The sequence below is a fragment of the Cnephaeus nilssonii genome (genome assembly GCF_951640355.1).
Source record: "Cnephaeus nilssonii genome assembly, chromosome: 15".
Taxonomy (NCBI): Eukaryota; Metazoa; Chordata; class Mammalia; order Chiroptera; family Vespertilionidae; genus Cnephaeus; species Cnephaeus nilssonii.
The window spans coordinates 36,629,789-36,650,079 of NC_137086.1; the positions used below are offsets into that span (position 1 = coordinate 36,629,789).

General features: G+C 34.4%; 1 protein-coding gene across 6 annotated transcripts in view; it reads right to left on the bottom strand.

Annotated features, from left to right (window-relative positions):
• The window catches only part of WDPCP (WD repeat containing planar cell polarity effector), a 257,997-nt gene that overhangs the window by 194,895 nt on the left and 42,811 nt on the right, over positions 1-20,291 (bottom strand). For 5 of the 6 annotated variants that reach the window (XM_079792177.1, XM_079792175.1, XM_079792178.1 and 2 more), the window contains exons 2-6: positions 7,957-8,041; positions 2,937-2,984; positions 2,067-2,117; positions 465-535; positions 112-171 (exon numbers count right to left, since the gene is read on the bottom strand). In XM_079792177.1, coding sequence (XP_079648303.1) covers positions 112-171; positions 465-535; positions 2,067-2,117; positions 2,937-2,984; positions 7,957-8,017 — 291 coding nt within the window. In that variant the 5' untranslated portion in view covers positions 8,018-8,041. The remainder of the gene's footprint in view (positions 1-111; positions 172-464; positions 536-2,066; positions 2,118-2,936; positions 2,985-7,956; positions 8,042-20,291) is intronic. The other variant, XM_079792180.1, reaches the window with a different exon arrangement.

Here is a 20,291-nt window from a genome sequence, read left to right on the forward strand (position 1 = left end):
CACTCCTAAGAAGTTTTTGTCCATTACCTATCATAACACAAGAATACCAATTGCTGCATAGTTTTCAGCTCCATTGGTTAAATACTGCAAACGCACGTCAAACCATTTTACCTGACAGACATATTTGTTCTTCCATTTGCTCAGCACACACTGACTGTTTTGCATCAGCTCCTGAAGGAAATAGAAGAAGAGAGTGCAGTTGGCTATACACATTGTCATTATCAGTTAAAGTGCCTCTGATTTGCAAACCAAAAAAAAAAAAAAGAAAGAACGAAAGAAAGAACGAAAAAAAAAAAAAAAGATCAGCATGCCATACAAAGATGCAACTGTTTTGAAACTCCTCACTGGACAAAAGCAAAGCTCTCATCACCAGGAGAGTCGATCCTTTATGAAAATTAAAGCTGTTGAAAGATGTTTTAAAACAGATTTGTTTGTTGCCATTTTTGAAACTTTTGGAAAGATACCTCCAACTCCTTGAGTGAGTCTCGAAGTTTTTCTGGGCGTCTGTTTTTGAGAGTCCACGGATAATCTCGTGCTGGCAAATAAAACATGTACTACAGTTAGTTAAACATGACTTAAGGAAACGCTACTAAGCAGTGTGCCTAAGGAAGATTAAAATAAAACACCTCCTTAATTGAGAGGAAGTGGGCTTCATTTCCATCATCAAATGACAGCCTTTTGAAAGGCTTTGTCATAAGAACAGAATTTTTACCACAAAACAATCTCCCTGATCATAATTTTATGATGACAACCAACAAGGCTCAGAGAATGCCTGGGAAAGTTTCCTAGGCCTGTGAACCTAGTACTTAAAGGTAAATGACCCCCTCTTTAACAAAAAATAACATTTTCTTTTATATAATTAAATGTTCAATCCAAAAAAATTCCAAATTCTCAAACCTGAAAATTCCTAATGAGTAAATGAATACAGTGAGAAAAGAAGTAAAATGCAAAAAAAAATTATACACAGAAAAATGCATTTTAAATTAAGCATCAAAGCATCACATACTAAGATTAAGGAAAAAATGGAGACAAATCCAAGTTTTAACAAATTAGGCACTAAAAGTGCTCTTTTTTTATGTAAAACAATCCTCTTTAAAATCTACACCACAATTCAATATTGATAAAGCTTTGCTGTGTTTTAAATACATTTGATTAAAAGATAAAATTATTTAGTAGAGTCTCAATGTTAGCCTAAGTCACACTAAAAATAAGTTTTGTTTAAAAAAATTAACAAAATGTTAAATTGATTATGATATCTATTTCATCATAAGATAAATTAATCTTTGAATTCTCCTACATAATAATTTTAAATAAGAATTCTACATATGTGTGTATGTATGTTTTGTATGAATATACATATAATATGTTGTATATAGATATTAAAATTTTACAGTAGAATTGCTGTGTCTTATTTCAGCAAGTTTATTTTAAAAACATAATTTATGATATATAGAGCATATGTGCAAATTTTAAAACCTGTTACAGCTCCTAATAGAGTATTTTTAAAAATTAAATATGAACTTGACCATTTAAAACAAGAGAACAAGTAGGATTTTCAGAGCCACCTATATTCCAAACAAAATGTAAATTATCTTTAAGCCATTAAAACCATACTATATTGTAGCGATAATAAATTAACATATTTAAATATTTTAGAACAGAAAACTAGAGAGAATAAAATGCTAATACTGGTCATTACAAATCTTATTTTCTTAAAATAGGTAAAACAATGATTTAAGCATAGCACAAATAATAGAATGTTATCAGAATTTAAGCACGTTTATTTTAAGTATATTAAATAATATAAATATTAAGAAAGTTTACATAAACATACAAAAACTGGATAGAGATTGCAATGGTCTAAATTAGAAATTCCTAACAAATACAATTCTCACTCATTTGTTTATATGGCTAAAGAATGAGAATTTATAATTATAAGAAATTTAGAAGGAATATAACATTTCCTACTTGTACAGAAAGCTTAAAATATTTGTTAAACTGAATCTTCAGGGATATTAAAATTCCAGTCTTATAATTATTCCATAAAGTATATAAAGTAAGCTTACATTCTGCCAGTTTCTGCTTTGCTTCTAAGTTACCATGCTCTGTCGCTGATACTGTGGTGGGAGAGTTGGAAAGAAGAAAAGAAAAAGTAGAAATTCTTTTTTTTTTAACACTTTGTATTTTTATATGCACATATATAATGTATTATCACACACATTGTTGAGATTAATAAGTTATGCTCAACTTTTTAAAAGGCAGTTGAAAAAATGCCATAATTTAGATGCTTTTATTTCATGGAGGCATTTCCTAAAATTTGCAGTGAAAAGGCTTATGTAGCACAACAGGTGGGCCAATATCCTGCGCTTGCAATCTCATCAGATATGGAAGGGAACTGCAACCGAGCCCAGAACAGAAGCTGTTTCAGTCTGTCATCAGAACCATGAAGTCAGCCTATTAACGCCAAGCTAAGCACAGAAGAAGCCCACACAAACCCACTTCAACAGAGACCAAAACAGGAAGTAACTCTAGCTAGAAAGACCTTTTGGCCCATCAAAAACTTCTGGGATTAACAGGATTAATCAGATAAAGAAAATTGATCATTCACACAGAAATGCCTATTTCAGATACCAGGTGAGGATCCGGCAGGCCAGCACAGTGGAGCCATGCATTCACAATGCCCTCTACTGGGACACTGATAAATAAACGAGACTGGGCTGTCCAGTTATCAGTCTGATCAGCAGTAAAATGAAAATTTTCATGTTCTTCTATAGCATTTTCTCAATATTGCTTTATTTTATATAGAACAGATATCAACCTCGGCATTTTTCTAAAGAACTGAAGTGACTTTTCTTAATTCTATAATCTATTAATGGTATTACATAGTTTAGGATATTTTGTTTATAAGAATTAGTTGAGTAGAGCAGATACTTTACCTGGTTGATCTTTCTTGTCATAATACTGGTATATCCCAATATCTCTATCTACAGAAAGGAAGAAATAACATTAGATTATGGTAAAAAGTTCTGGAGAATAAGAAGCCAACCAGACGATATGGCAGGGTGGGAGTGAGTATAGGCCGGGAGAAGGACAAAAGCGGTCTCTTTATGTTACTAGAAATAAAGTAATTTGAAAGTATCTAGACATGGGTTCATGCATTATAAGGATACTGGAAAGTTTACCAATCTAATTAGAAAAGATTTACACAAAACTAAAACGGCACGAGGAAAAGAGTAGTAAAGAACTGCAATCAAGGAAGACCACCTTTTCTCTGTCACACTTCCTCTGATATTTTTCACAGGGTGCTACCCCAAGGGAACTGCCACTAAGCAATGCTAAATGAAATCCGTGGATGGAAGAAAATGCCCTAACTCTTGGATTCTGAGCTGTGCTTTCTTTTCTCTTATTTAACTCAAGTCTGGAAGGGTGTTTAGTGGGGAAGCTGTAGGAAAGAAAGAGAGGATTAGAGTAAGGTGTGGACAAATTATCTGAAGCTGTTTAGACTTAAAGAAAAACCTTCCAAACCCATTCAAAGTCGGATGTTCTGCCGAGGCTACAAAAGAAGCAAAGCTAGGTTTTCTTAGATGCTGAGAGTGATTTAATCAAGGAAATCTGTTCTTACAATTTAATTACCGAAGAACAAAATAACTGTGTCCATTTTCTTACTATCTATGAGTAGTGAAACATTTTTCTTTGAAGTAACATTTGTTTCCTTCCATGCAAAATAATTCTAGCTACTAAGACCAGGACAGAACTGTTTCCAACGAAGTGGAAGGGAAGCAGTGCAGGCTGCCCCCTAGTGACCGACTGCTCCAAACTTTCTCAATTTGAACGATGAAACTTCAAAAAAATATATTACAGCTATATATTTGTATAGTTTTCAAAATAGCCAATCATGAATACTTACTGAAGCTATATTTTATTCGTTATGCTATTAATTTGGAATATAGTTTTAAAGAATGCAATTCATTTCTACTAGACTGAAAATATCTAATAAGGCGTTATTGGGAAAGGTCCTGGGTAGGGATCCTGAGGTATTAGTAATATTCTCTTTCTTTTTTCCCCTATTGCTTATGGCTTGATTTTAAAAAAGTATGTGCCCTGACCTGGAATTGAATTGGTGACCTCCTGGTGCATGGGGCGATGCTTAACCAACTGAGCCACACCGGCAGGACTGTAACTATTCTTTAAAAAGAAGTGTGATATATATATTCAATAACCTATAGATATAATTTTTGTCTTATAGATATTAATTTTCAGTGATTAATGCCTTAATACATATACATTTCTGAAATTTTAAATCTTAATGAAAATGTACTGTTTGATATTTTGACATTCTCCAGAAAATGTTCATAAAGCAAAACATGTTATTATTAGTTATTATATTTATTATTATTAATAAAGCCACCAGAATTGTAATCTGGTTGGAATCTTTTCATATATATACATTTTTATTCATTTTTTTTAGAGAGAGAAGAGAAGGGAGAAAGAGAGAGAAACATTGATGTGAGAGCCAAACATCTATCAGCTGCCTGCTACCCACCCCCTACCAGGATCAAGCCCGGAACCCGGGCATGGGCCCTGACCAGGAATTGAACTAGCAACCTTCAGTGCATGAGACAACACCCAACCAACTGAGCCACACCAGCCAGGGCTGGAATCTTAAATTGAAGTATTTTCCTCTCTGATCATAATTGCCTACTTTTTTCATCTCTCTTGCTCCCTTCCTTTCATATAGTTAGCTTTTATGCTTCTTTGAGATCAATCACTTAATCCCTTCGTTTTCTCCTGGTCCATCGGCCCTTTCAATCTACAAATTCACTTTCTTAGTCTAGAAATATTTCTTTGGTAATTTCCTCCCCTCCTTTTTGTTGCTTTTCATGGAGTTAGTATTAGTTGAATTTAGAGTTTCCTAGGTTGAATAGCTAACATTCTCTTTCCTATTTATTATCTTTGTTTTTTTGTCACAGCATTCATTTCATTTTTCTAACACATGTATATTTCAACATAATTATGTTTTCTTAATTATATGTTCATTGGATAAACTTGGAGGGGAAAAAATAAAAAAAGTTCAATGTGCTATCTTTCCATTCTTCAGAGACAGCCACTAATAACATTTGTTGTCTCTCCTTAGAGTTTTTTTCTGTATGTATTTTATTGCTAAAGTGCTATAATGAAAATACCATTGTAACATTTTTGTTTTACAGTTACTAAATTACTGGGTAAATAAACGCTTATAAATAATGTTAAAAAATAAAATATAACCCTGGCCAGGTGGTTCAGTTGGTTGTAGCATCCTCCTGTACACCAAAAAGGTGAGGGTTCGATTCCCAGCCAAGGCACATACCTAGGTTGTGAGTTCAATTCCCGGTCGGAGTGCATATGGAAGGCAACTGATCAAAGCAATCGATCAATGTTTCTCTCTGTTTCTCTCTCTCTCTCTCTCTCTCTCTCTCTCTCTCTCTCTCTCTCTCTCTCTCTCTCAAATCAATAAAAACATATTCTCGGGTGAGGATTTAAAAAATGATAAAAATAATAAAATACAAAATACACATGATTAAAAATATACACAAATCAGGAAAGAACAATACCTTTTAAGCCTTCTGTGTGCCCTTTTCTATTTCATCCCACTCCCTCTCTTCTCAGAACTATTCTAAAATTTTGTGTTTATAATCCTAACTTCCTTTATAGTACTACCATATATATTTGTCTCCTGAAATAAGACACCATTTAATTTTGCCTGTTGTTTTTAAACTTCCTCTAAATGCTATCATATTATAGGAACTCTTCTGCAACTTATTTTTAAATTCATTTGCCGAATATTGCATTTCTGACATTCATCTATACTGTTGCATGCAGTTGAAATTCATTCACTTTCTCTGTTGCATAAATGTATTTATCCATTCTCCTGCTGATTGACATTTGGGTTGTTTCTAATTTCCTGAATTATAAACAGTAATACTGTAAACATTTTTGTAAAAATCTCCTGGTGCACAAGTGTCAGGACTTTTGCTAGGGTATATACCTAGGAGTCGAATTATTAATCAATAGGTGACGTACCCTTTCAACTATACTAGATAATGCCAAATTGTTTCCTAAGGTGGTTGGACCAAATTATACTTTCACCAGCAGTGAGATAAGCTCACTTTCATTCTTTGATGTGTGTTTTTTCTATTTTCTAATAAGCTTTCTTTTACTCTTTTGAGTTTTACATTTTTTTCTGCTATATATCTTTTAATTCCCAAGATATGAGTATAACTTTCCAGTGTTTTCTGAAGCTTCTTCATATTGTTGTTTGCTGTTCATATTTAAAAATGAGTCACAGAAAGCTGATTAGAAGCTCTGTGTACAGGAACAGGGCTTGCCAACTGGTGGGCTTCACTGATCAGCCAGGAACCCCGGTGCTTCATTGGAGGATCCCATCATCAAATGTCCTTGTGGATAGTCTTCTCTCTGGGACCATGCAGTCACTCCAGAGAGGATTCCCTGGAGCTCCTCCTTTCTTGGGAAATGTCTGATGGCTGCGACATTCTCAGAACCAGGTGGGATTAAGAGGACCTGACCCATCAGTATGTAGGCTTTCATCTCATCCCTGCCTTCAGCTCAGCACCTCTCCCTAGCTTCTTCCACTGGGGCTGGGATCCAAGTTTAAGGCCTCCCTCATTAAGGATTTCCACTACTTCTCAAGCAGACTTTTAAGTCCCTTGGTTGTCGCCCTCATACCACATCCCCATCTTTTACAGTATCTGGCTCCTCAGATTTCTGTATCTTTCTGGAGTTTTGAGAAACAGACTGGCTGTCACTGGAATTCTGCTCTGTAGACACTCGATATTTAGATTTTTAAGCTTTGCTAATTCCTCCATCCCATCTTCCAAAAATCAACTGCAATTGTCGCCTTTCCTATTCTTAGTCTTTGTGGGTTTATGTCTTCTTTATTTTAATTTAATCCATTTTCCCTCATTTTAGAAGAATTTGGTGGAGGAAACAAATGTGTGTTAAATCCACCTGTTTAACTGGAAGTTCTATCCTTAATATTTTAAGCAAGGCAAAAAATGAAATTAAAATGACATTCATCTGTAATTATATGTTTGATATAAATAAATGATATTTTAAGACCCAGAGTCATAGAAGCATGAACAGACTCTTGAACCTCAGAAGGCAGGCAGGGGAGGGTGGGTGGGAAGAGATCAATCAATGAGAACTTGTATGCATATATGCATAACCCATGGACACAGACAGTGGGGTGGTGAAGTCCTGGGGCCCGGGCTGGAGGGGGGGCCGGGGGAGGATGGGTATGGGCTGGAAGAAGTTAATGGGGGAAAAAGGAGGACCTATGTAATACTTTCAACAATAAAGATTAAAAAAAAAAAGAAATGATACTTTATAAGGTAAAGCCATATACATAAAACTGTCCTCTAAAATTCAAGAGTTGCTTTGGGTAATCAAAGGAAAAAAAAAGATTTTGTAAAACATGTTCCTTAATGATATAAACTTTATTTTATAATACTAATAAGCATTGTTAGAACACACTTCTATTACTCACCCCCCCAAAAAATGAGAAAAGAATATGAATATAATTAATTGTATGTCTTAGCTATATGTTTGAAATATTACTTTCATATTAAATAGAAATGCCTTTACCATTAGTTAGTCTGAAAATATTTATGAATCAGTCATTATGAACAATTCCAGCAAAAATTGAACATGTATGTATCGTAAGAGGAAAAACATATTAGGCCAATAAAACTAATTTTCACAACAGAAAATCTAACTCAAGCTGAAAAAATAAGCAGAGTAACTAAAGGAAATTATTTTCCATTAGCCAATTTTTCATTAAGAAAAAAGAAAATAATGCAACTCCAGCTGGAGAATCTAGGCTCTAATCTTTGTTAGTATTTATTTATAATGTTGTAACTTATATTTGAAAAATATTGAAATTAATTCGAGCTCATTTACCCCCAATGTGTAAGGTATTCTTCAAAGACCACAGGTGCAATTCAGTCAAGCAGAAAGACATCTGATAGCAGAAGGGATCTCTGTCCTGTTTAAAAAATAATTAAAAGGATGTGTCAATTAATTATCTCTGATTGCCAATAAAACCAAGATCCCTAGAAATAACAGGATCATTTCCCACTACTGATATTTGAGATATGGTTCATTAGAATAAACACTTTATATATCCTTGGTTAGCCATCCAGGAATAAACTCTAGAAAAAGGAAAAAATACACTTATTTTCCTAGATTTACTACTGTCATCAGATTGTGGTAAGAAGAATATATATTTGAGTTTGCAATGATGTGTGGTTTTGAAGAGTCTGAGTGTATTTAAAATTATTTCGTGTTTAAGCATTTTAAAAAACATTTTTTAAGGAAAGAAAACATCTGTTAGATAGTTATTAAGTACAAACATATTTTGTGGTGTATTTTTAATGTACAAAGCAAATATTTACTCTCTCTCACATACAAATGGGCTAATTAAAATAAAAATTGCAAGGTAAATGGTATATAGTTACTATTATAAGAAACACATTTACTTAGAAGTAAACTATGTGAAACCATGTTAGTATTCAGGTTAGTTTGTTATTCTACTCCAACTCCATTAAAAAAAAAATGTACATCCTGTATTTCCTCCCAGTTTTACTAGCAGGGGTTAGTGATGAGTATTACTGATAACATTTTTAAAAAAATATATTTTATTGATTTTTTTACAGAGAGGAAGGGAGAGGGATAGAGAGCTAGAAACATCGGTGAGAGAGAAACTTTGATGAGCTGCCTCCTGCACACCTCCTACTGGGGATGTGCCCACAACCAAGGTACATGCCCTTGACCGGAATCGAACCTGGGACCTTTCAGTCTGCAGACCGATGCTTTATCCACTGAGCCAAACCGGTTAGGGCTGCTAATGTTTTTTAAAAATCAAGTAGAACCTAATCAATTTTAACTGATTGGAAGAAGATGAACCTGAATCAGAAAAAAAGTCAACATTTTATAAATATTTAAAAAGAATTTATATAACTTTCAAATATTTGCTTGGAGATATAACTAATACCATACTCTATGTATACTGTACTACATATTAGAAATTCATATAGTAAACTACCAGCACTTTCTTTTTGGATTTCATAAAAGAATTGTTCTTTCCAATAAACTTCTGAATAACAAAAGAAGCTTAAAAATATTTTAAGACATCTTTTAGATGGAAAAATAAAATCTCAGCTTCTTTAACATTAAAAGTGACTAAAAATATTTCCCATGCTAATTCATGTGGGTGATAATACAAAATAACTTTAGACACAGTACAAAATTCTTAGACCTTCCTTCACCTTTACATTTGACTTCAATGCCTTTATAATCATCAAGAAACATGCAGTTCAACTAATAAGACACTGTGCTAATTATTAAAACGGCAGAGTGAGCAATGTAGCAGCATAAAAGAAGGACCTGAGCCTGCCTGAAACAGCAGGCCTCTAAGAAAGCTACAGAGAAGTTGTAAAATGTTAGCAGAAGCTCAAAAGAAATATAGGATTCCACCAATTAAATGATGATGATAACAACAGATAATACTAAGTACCTACCTCATGACGAGCATTATTCTATACATTTGTTATTTAATCCTCATAGCTACTCATTTAATCCTCATTGCTACTCTTTGAAGAATTGCCATTATCCTATATAATAAAAGCGTAATAAGCTAAGTGTCTGACCCATCAGTCGACCATTTGGTCGACCACTCGACCAGCAGCTATGACGTGCACTGACCACCAGGGGGTAGACGTGCCGACCAGGTTAGCTTGCTGCTGGGGTCCGGCCAATCGGGACTGGGCTAGAGAGCTGGACATGCCCTGGAGCCCTTCCGCCAGCTGGCCAATCTCCCGCGGTCCCTCCTCAGCCGGCTGGCCCCCATTGGCCCTGATCGGGACTGCGCAAGACGGCCCCGATTACCAGCCGGCCGAGGGACCCCACGCATGCATGAATTCGTGCACCAGGCCTCTAGTTACTTCTATAAGGAGGAAAACGAAGCACAGATAGGTCACATAGCCAGCAGGTAGTGGAGACAGTCTAAAGATGCATGATGAAAAGTGGCAGACTAATTAAGTTGAAAAGGGTAGAAAGGAAACAGGCTATAATAATAGTAAATTCTGGATTGATCTGAATTCACTCTTTTCCTTATACGGAAGTGCCATAAAAAGTTAGAGATGAAACAAAGAATCTTTCAATCCCTAGATCTGCTTGACTCTAACCAAAAGCTAGCTGACACTGCACACAGGTAGTCAATAATAGAGCTAGTGGACTGTATTACTATGAAAGAGGACACAGTTCCTTCTCAGAAGGAAACAGGGGAAAAGAGATATTAAGCAAATTACGAGTTTTTCAATTTAATTGAGTATTATTACCTTTCAGAGTTGTCACCTTAGAAGTGACTCTAGTGAGGCTGCTGTTACTCAAAATATTTCCAAAGCTGTGTTCTTTGGAAATTCTTTCATTAGTTTCATGGGGCTCATTTCATAATGACTACATTATAGTTATACTTTGTTTTTAAACTAACATACCTCCTGTATTTTGACTATGTAAACTGCACCCTTTACATTGGGATGGGTAAGGTCTGGAATGTTTATTTAAATAATCAATTAATTAATTAAATATTTCTTTTTCTTTTTTTTTTAAAGCTTAATGTGTAGACTCTAGATTCTAATTGCCTGGTTTCTTATTCTAACTTCTTGGCTGACTAGCTAACTTGGATAAATTACTTAACTTCTCCATTTCTAGGTTCTCCCTACCTCAGGACTGTATTGTGGGTACCATTATTCAGTTACCTTATTGTTGCCATTGTTGATGCTACTCAATATGTCTAGCACGTGCACATTCATATGGAAAAAACAAAAAAAGTATTAAATATGATCTCTACTTTATATAGTTATTTCACAAGATGAAATGAAATGAATGAATACTAAGTATAATAGGGGTTTTATGAAGGAAAAACATCTGAATGTAGAGAAGTTTCTACATAAAAGGAAGTATTTGAATTAGGACATGTAAATGGGTTAATATTTCAATGGGATAGGGAAGAAAGGAAGTGATGAAACAGGTGCATACTTCCTCTGATATTGAGCATCAAAGTCACAACTTCTGGACTATACTTGAAAATAAAAACTCATGCTACTACTCAAATGTAATGTTTATTCAAATGTCTATAATTAGAATTTATGGCAATTTTGGCAAAGACAAGGTTGAAGTTTAGTTATCAGTAGCTATATAAAAAGATTTTTATCACACAAATTAAATATAGATAAAATTTTATAACTGAAACCAAAAGGGCAATACCTTTACTTACTCTTCAACAGAAGACTGCATTTGAAATGTTATTTTTCAGTTTAATTCAATAATAAATAATCTGTCAAAACTTTCCCTGATGACAGAAATGAAGAATGGAATAAAATTTCCTTGGTAATCCACACTGGCTATTTCTAAGAGGCAGGAATGCTTTTAACTAAAATACCAATAAGTCCACTATTCATATCTTTACTAAGTTTGAAATTCCTAAACTACTCAGAAATCATGTTGTTTGAGTGGAAATAAGCAAAATGAGGTCTATGGAGAGCTTCTTATGTCAAGTGCAAAGCCCTTAACCCTTTGCATTTGGACGTAATGGGAAATTCTGAGAATGGTATAGTGTAGAGTCTATAATCTGGACATGTCTTCCAGTTTAACACCTAAAAATTCATGTCTGATTCCAATGAGTGTGGGAAGACAGAAAAATGTATACTGGTAAGCTAGTTTTCAAAATGTTCTGACGTACAAACAACACTGCTCTAGTTCCCACTAGAAAATAAAGGACAAAAAGGTGAGAAAGACGTTCTACTTTATAAAGAACCCCCATGTGGTCCCACAGGGAACATCTGTAGAAGGGGGGAGAAGTGACTGCAGGGTTGGTGCCCTGCAGAAAGTAAGCAGGACTGTAGCCCTTCAGATTGGACTCATTGAGGTGATGGTACCCTGACAAAATGGGATCCAAACCCAGCTAGAGTAGACAGGGTGGCCAAGGAGTAATCCATACACCAGGCGACAATCATTAGCTGATAACGCAGGCCTAACGAGTAGTAGGTACGGCAAGTGAGAAAATGGCAATGTCCAATAATGATCGGGCTTATTTATGAACATGTGACAACCCCTGTGGACTCCACAAAATATGTGTAATTAAGGAGAAGGCTTTGCAGGGATCATGCATTATCAGAGGGCAAAAGACAAATCAAGTATGGATTATTCATCCTTCTTTTTCCATGAATGTCAAATATCTGCTAGTAAGACCATATAAAATTAAAGAGAACTGATGGAGTAAATAAAACAAATTTGCAAAAATCTGTAATAATAACTAGATGGACATGGTGGGAGGGAACCAAATAAATATCCTGTTTAGTCCTCAAGATGTCTTGCTGTCTCCACAGTGTGCCGTTTTTTCGAAAGATGCAGACCTTTAAACATCTATTTTACTCAAGAATGCCAGTGGTTGAAAAGAATTTCCTTGTTTAAAAATTCTGCCTGAAGAAAGTAGTCAAGACTGAACTCGTATTATTCAAATATTGTATTAGTGCATAAATAGTTGTTTTGGAAGGGGGATGAATTTCAGAAGAATGCTGGATTCTGCATTTTGGGAGAGGGGTATGAAAAAGGGAGCACCAAACAAAGTAAGTTGAGAAATGCTGCCCTACTCAGTGCTCTTGTGCATTTCTCTGGGGATAAAACCCAATGTACTTGACTTGGAACTGAACAAAAGTAGCTATATTGGATGGAAATGAATGAGTGAATTGACTAAAAATACAGCAAACTGTCTTAATATTGAATAGGGAAAAGAATTATCCAAATGAAAAGAATAGCAGATGGAAGAACCTAAACAAATAAAAATTGCCCATAATTTTTCATTTATTTTAAAATCTTTGTAACATTTGCAACTTTCTGTTACTTTAATTTTATAAGGTACTGATTACAGTCTCAGATGTCTCAGAAGGTCATTCTGAATCCAAACTTCAGTCTCGAAGAGAGAATAAGAAGCATGATTTAAATTGAGCATGAACTAAATTTAGATTGTCTTTGTTCTTTTGTGTGTGGGGGCAGTTGAGGGGGGTAATCTATGACAGCCCAAATTTTCAGGACGGAGATGAGAGGATCCTAGAAAGCCCATTACAATAAATTATTATTTATTTGATTTAAGAATAATTGTTACCATATAAACTAAATTTTAAGAAAGTAATATGCAAAATAGAAACAGCTGTACTTGTTATACTTTTGATAACCTTTTAAAAATAAAAACTATGTTTTATAGATAAGATTACCTTGTCACTAAATAAGTCTGCAAAATACTTGCTTTTCTTGGTTTCTGAAGTCGGCTATTTTGATTGCTTTGGGAAGAACTGAAAGCTTGAGGGCAAATAAGACCCTAATGTAAAACATGATGGGAAGAAAGAATTAACAAAGAGAAGACATTGGTGCAGTTTAACAAAGATAAATGACATTATGGCGCCAACATGACATTTAAGATGAAGGTGTATTAACAAAATGCCTCAAACAGCCTAAGGAACTATCTTGGGCATGAATTTAAAACATATACTTGCTATTTATTATCAAGAGATATTCTGAGGAACATCGATTCAAAATGTACAAAAATAAAGACAACTAAAGAGCAGGAATTTAACATAAACCCCTGGCTAGTTGTGTTAGGTATTCTAGTTATCATTAGATAATTTTCAAATTACATTAAACATAGTATATTCCCCAAAATTTTTATCTAATGCTATCAACATAAAATTATATTAATACCTGTAAAGCATATGCATGAATGTATTTAATCTACATTATATTATTAGAACTAAAAACATTGACATAGTCAACATTAAACAAAACAATTAAGTAATTATAAAATTCATGGAAAGGACAAAGGAGTCTCAAAATAAAGAGACTTCAAGCTTGGCCCTGGCTGGGTGAGCATCGTCCCATACACCGAAAGGCTGCAGGTTTCATTCCAGTCAGGACACATACCTAGGTTGTGGGTTCCATCTCTGGTCTGGGATTGTATGAGAGGCAACTGATCGATGTCTCCGTCCCACATCGATGTTTCTCTCTCTCTCTCCTCCCCTTCCTTTCTCTCTAAAATCAATTAAAAACCTATATTCAGATGACTGTTAAAATAAATGAAAGAAAGAAAGAGGGAGGGAGGGACGAAGGAAAATTGATTTTAAAGGGGCGGGGGGAGAGAGAGAGAGAGACTGACTTCAAGTGTGGATTGAACCAATTATAACAGAAGACTTAAGTATTAGGAACACTGGGTCATTTGGACCTGAGAGTTCTATATCTAAATATTAATTAAATATCACACATACTTTGAGCATTTTAGGTATATGACATTTTACCACGATTCATAGATACAAAGATTTATAAAGCAGAGTCTCTACTATCAAATACCGGTAATCTAGTGCAACAGATAACATAATCACAAAAAACAACAATATGGAGTTTGTGTAAGTGCTAATTTAGCAACATAAACAAAGGGCTATGGGCGCTCCATAGATGTTCTAGTTTGATTATAAAGAAATGTTCTTAGAAAGTAGAGAGCATTTTGATAGAGGGAAAGATAAAAAGGAGAGAACAATTTACAAAAGCATAAATTAGACAGAAAGATGCAAGGATTATTTGAGAAAAAATAAGCAATTGGTTTGGTGCACAAACGGAAGAGATAAATCAGGGCCACACTAAGGAAGCCTCTGAATGCCAAACTTAGGAATTAAGATTCGATATCCATTAGGTAGCTAACTGAGGAATAATAAAAAGTGTCTGGTCTGGTAAAGTATTTTAGGAAGGGTAATCAACAGATGAGAATTATTGTTTGAAGATTAACTGTGTGGGTGGGAATATTAGGAGGGAGGAATATTTGATACAAGTGACCAGTTAGAAATGGAATAAGTAACAGATAACACCAATATTCCTTAACAAAGACTTGAATTGGGATGGTGGCAGATGGAATGTAAATAAAGAAACAGATTTAAGTGATCTTGTGAAGAAAGGATCAACAGCATATGAGGACTGATGAATAGTGGAAGTGAGGGCAAAGGAAGAATCTGGAGAAACCACCACGGGATGGGGATCTGATTACTGCACAGATAGTGACCCTTGCTGTGAACATGGCTGCACTGAGTAGACATGCCTCCATCATCATGTGCCAGGTAAAAGGGGTCCAGTGCATTCTGTTCACAATGACTGCCTCATTTATTCAACGCACACACCTCAATTTTCCTAGCACCTGACCTGGCTATTAGTCTCCTTTATACTTTAGCCTTCCCCCTCAGTTTGTAATTCTGTCTCTTTCTCTTCTTTAGACTTCGCTTCAACTTCTTCACCGTCCCAAAGGACTCACAAATACCATTTTTCTTGGCCACACCTGGTTCCCAGGAACCTCTTACTCATAGCTGTTCCCACCTGGTGTATTCAAGTTTCAAGGACCGCACTTGACTTAAAACATACTTAGAAATAGGTTAATCTAGAAGAGGAACAAGTTTTGCTAATGTCAGTAAGTTGAATATTAGAAACAGTGGGAATTAAAGGTATAAGTGTAGATATGGGTAGAAAATATTAAGCTGGTAGCTAGAAATACAGGAAAGAGGCCTGGATCACATAAAAACTATTGTGGGATTTTCTAAATAGAAAGAAAAGTTAAAACCACTAAATAAGGTCCAAGAAGAACATTTAAGTCAAGAGTAGATATTTTTTTGTAATTCTCCAACAAGGAGAAAATGAAAAAGCCAGATTGAAGAGAAAATAATATATGTGTGCTTTAAGTTATAAGGATCAAACTTGTTTCCAAATTTTAATGTAGAGATGACCTCGATATGGTTTAATGAGAAGTTATGCTTTATGGGGGACACGGACATTAAGTCTTCTAAAGTAGGTGTGGTTCTATTGCTCTGAATGCTGGGCTCCGAGCCAAAAATTTCTTAATTCTAATCCTGCTGTGACAAATTTACTCCAAGTCATTTAACCTTTGCCTCAATTTCCCCACTTGCAAAAGGGATAATAATATTGACCTACATTTGTAAGAATGCTGTAAGTATTAATTAATGTTGTATAATGCTTTGAAGATGAAAAGTGCTGAACATTATTAGTGGGTGTTGCACAACTAATTGCCTCTAATGCTGAAAAGTTTATCCTTTAATTTTATCCAAACAGCAGTTATCAAATAAGTGTCCTAGCTTCCTTAGTGACATTTATCTTCAAATATGATTTTTAAATTATTATTTTAAATATATAGGGCAGGGCAAAAGTAAGTTTACAGTTGTAAGTATACAAAACAGTTTATTCTTACATTATCATTTATTAATTATTATATTACTTTTCATCCAAATAACTGTATTAGATCTTTTCTATATTTTATCTTAAGTATTATATCATAGCATATCAAGTTCTAGATCAGTTCAGAAGCCTGGAACACCTTACCTAAACGTTAAGTGTAAATATTCGGGACATATTTAATAATGCTCACCCACTGTGAGTTTTCAATAAATGCTAAAAGGTAATACCTTAATTTATAAAATTTTAGATTTAACAAATAGCACTCAGCAATTAAACAGTAGAAGCAAAATGCAAAAGCACAAAACAGTATGTTAAAAATACTCTATCATGTCCTCGTTCTTAAAGAAGCTATAGAACCTAAAAGTACAAAAAAAAAAAAATGGAGAGAGAATTTTTAAAATCCATTAGACACTCTGGCCTTTTGTTTCTTCTTGGGTTTTTAAATTGATAGTAATGCATGCTTTTTGTTTAAAAAAATGCAAAAAAATATGGAAGTGCTGAGTGTTAAAATGAACATGTTCTCCTCCCTATCATCCTCCCCACTCTGAAGGGAGCCCCGGCCCGCGCAGCACGGCCTGTGTCCTTGCATAAATTGATGAACTTAGAGTATGTCTACATCCATACTGACTTGGTTTGTATTTTGTAAAGACAGGATTTTACTATACATACAATTTGCTTTTTTTAATTTATTATTGAACACCATAGCATGGATATTCTCCCTCTTGGTATATACAGATTTACCTCATTGTTCTTAAATAACTGCAGTAGATAGTGATCGTAATTTAATTAACCATTCCCTTAATGGGAAACACTGTTTCTACTTTTTGCCTTACAAATACTACTACTACTGTGAAAATACATGTGCACACCTTACGTTTTGATAGGTAGTCAAATCGGCCTCCAAGATTGTACCAATTTACAAGTCCACCCATCACGTGGCTGCCCATCTCCTTATGACCTCAGTAAGGTGGAGTTTTACCAAAGTTTTAATCTTTGCCAATCTGGTAGGTAAAATAATGGATCCTTTTAGTTTTAAGTTCCATTTTCCATTCATTAAAAAGATCAAACATGTTTTCATGTATTTTTTTTAACAACTGTGCACTATAAGTGACATTTTTCTAGCTTTTGCCCATGTTTTTGAGTTCTTTATCGCTTTCTTTGTAAATGAGTATTAATCCTGTTATATACGTTGGGCATATTTAGTCTTTTGTAATTTTTCAACTTTATAAATGAAGAAAATAAGGTAATGTAGAATTCACTCTTTTAAAATTGGGAATAATGTAACAGGAAGCTCTTTGAACTCAATTCAGTGAGTGCTGTGCAAAGTGCCATAGCCAGAGGATGGTTCTTCATCGCTGCTAAAAATTGGTTCTACGATGCTATTTCTAGATGAAGCAAAGGCAGTAGATTCCTATGTCACAACAAAACTTGTGCATGATTCTAATTAAAAAGCGGTTGGAAGAAATTCTGTGCCTAGAAAAAATAGTAGAAGTCCCTTCACTTTCCCAAAATAATTGTGGCAAAAATCTTGATAGATCGCCTGTTATACTTAAATTTGGAAAATATTTCTCTAGGGCATTGGACAACTGTTTAATTCACTTAGTTAAATAGATCTTGTCAATTTAACATTTCCCCTACTGCAAGCAGTTTTGACATTTAGACAATGTATCAATGGCTTCTTCCCTGTGGCCTGTTTCCGCCTCTTCCTTCTACTCATTACATGCAACAAATTAAATTTCACTAATATTTAAAGATCAGTGTCGACCTTTGCATGGCCGTTTTCTAGGTTCCTGTTAATACAAACATCTTGTTTGCTGATGCTCATTTTAAATATTTTGCTGCACACAATTTCCAATATTCCTAAGAGACTTATATCTAGTTGATGTGCATTTTTCCCATGACCTTGCAAAATAATTGCAATGGCTTATAGAAGGCATTTTAGAAAGAAAGTAAAATATGCTTGCATAATTAATAATATTAACAATAATAAAATAATCTTTGCTTACCACCACCTCCAACACATGTACCCACCTTTCTGATCTTAAAAAAATATAAACTTAATTGTTTTTACATGACATTATCTCAATCACAACAATAAAAAGACAAGGAAAATAAAAATGTTGGCAATATGATTATGATATCAATTCTAGGTTTTAATTCCGTAAGTATACTTTCATGCTACACTTGAATAGACAGAAAGAAATGTGATTTTAAAGAAAAAATAAACTGAATTTCAGGAATAATTCCTAAAGAGCTGAGTTACAGACAAGAGAACACTGAAATGCTCTTATCTAAACTAATGCTATCTGCCAAAATAATTTGTCAATTTAGAGTTACTGTTTTAAAAAGTATATAAATCAAAGACTGTTGCAAAGTGAGCGAGAATAAAAAAGATAGAGATCCTTTCTCTTCAAACAGGAAAGACAGTGAAAAATTCTGAAGTAGCCTGCAGCTATACCACCTCAACCTTGTCAGATTTCACTTGTCAACTCTCTGATGACAGATTGCCACCCCGCTCTAAAAAACCAACCCTAGTAACTGCTGAAAGAAATGGCTTTTATAAAAAGGGGAATATCTCATGCAACTTGATAGTTGTATACTTGAAAATCCTTTTTTTCCCCAAATGAAACCTGAAAAACTTTTTTCTTTAGCTTTTTATCAAAACTCAGGAGCTAAAGACCTCTCCCACTCTGGGGAAGTAAAAAGAGGATAACATTTTTTAAAACCTATTAAATGAACTTCATTATTTCATTTAATCCTCACAGTAACCTTCTGAAATTATATACTAAATTGTGTGTGTATTTGCATATAGATAGATAGATAGATAGATAGATAGATAGATAGATAGATAGATAGTGTGTGTGTGTGTGTGTGTGTGTGTGTGTGTGTGAAGTATTTTTTCAAGGCAGGGAGTAATTTCTCCAAGAAGTTCATTTGCTTCCCTGGTTCGCATCCCCAAATGAAATCTGATAGATTCTAACCCTCTTTCATACAGATATGAAAACTGAGGTCCAGGGAAGGAAGTTCAGTCAGTTTGTTAGTGGGACAGTGGGGACTAGAATTCCTGTCCACAGATGAGCTGTGCAGTGCTCTTTCTACTCTACCTCCCTCCGCCTAAGCGCTGTGCTCAATGGAGCCTTGTAGTTAAGCTACTGCTTCAGCCCGAGATGAGTGTCAGTGCAGGCCTGTGTAATTAATCCACGGCGAAAGACGGAGATGGAGCTTATATTCTCGCTAACTTTATTTTGCTTAGCAAGCTCTTGGAAGAAGTTACTTGAATGACTAAGGATTATTTTTAATTAATACATCAATATTTTGTAAATAAACTGATGTACTTAAAACATCTGATTAAAAGTAGGATTTCTTAAATACTAAAGAATCTTCAAAGTATTTGTCTAGCAAACTTCATAGATAATATAAAAACAGCTCCAACATGAATTATGTTTTATGGCTATTAAATAAATTAATGTCTTCCTTTTAAATTACTACATTTTATCAGAAAAGCTTTATCTCTACTTTCACTACCCTTATTTCATAGTGGCTCTCATTAAGTTCTCATCCCCTCAGTCCTTATGACAAATTCTTAACAAAATGCAAACCCTAAAATACTCAGTTTGAGAATTCTGTAGTGAATCCTTTTATATTGTGATTGATTTTCCTTCATACTCTTTCTTCCCGATTGTTTTTTTTCCCACCTTTACTAATGGTTTGTCAGAGTTATCACTTACATAATACTTTTATTATTTTGTTTCAGTGGCTGAATGAAGAACCAAAGTAGGTAACTCGGGAAAATAAAGCCTTTTCTTATTGAAATGAAGGCTTGTGAATAACCACTAAGGTCCCCTGAGAAGGGATCAATTTCACTTTAATATATTTAACACAGGCATACATCATCACAGCTTAAAATGTTAGTAATTCCCCAATGCAGTAGGAAATTATTACCTGATATTTAAATA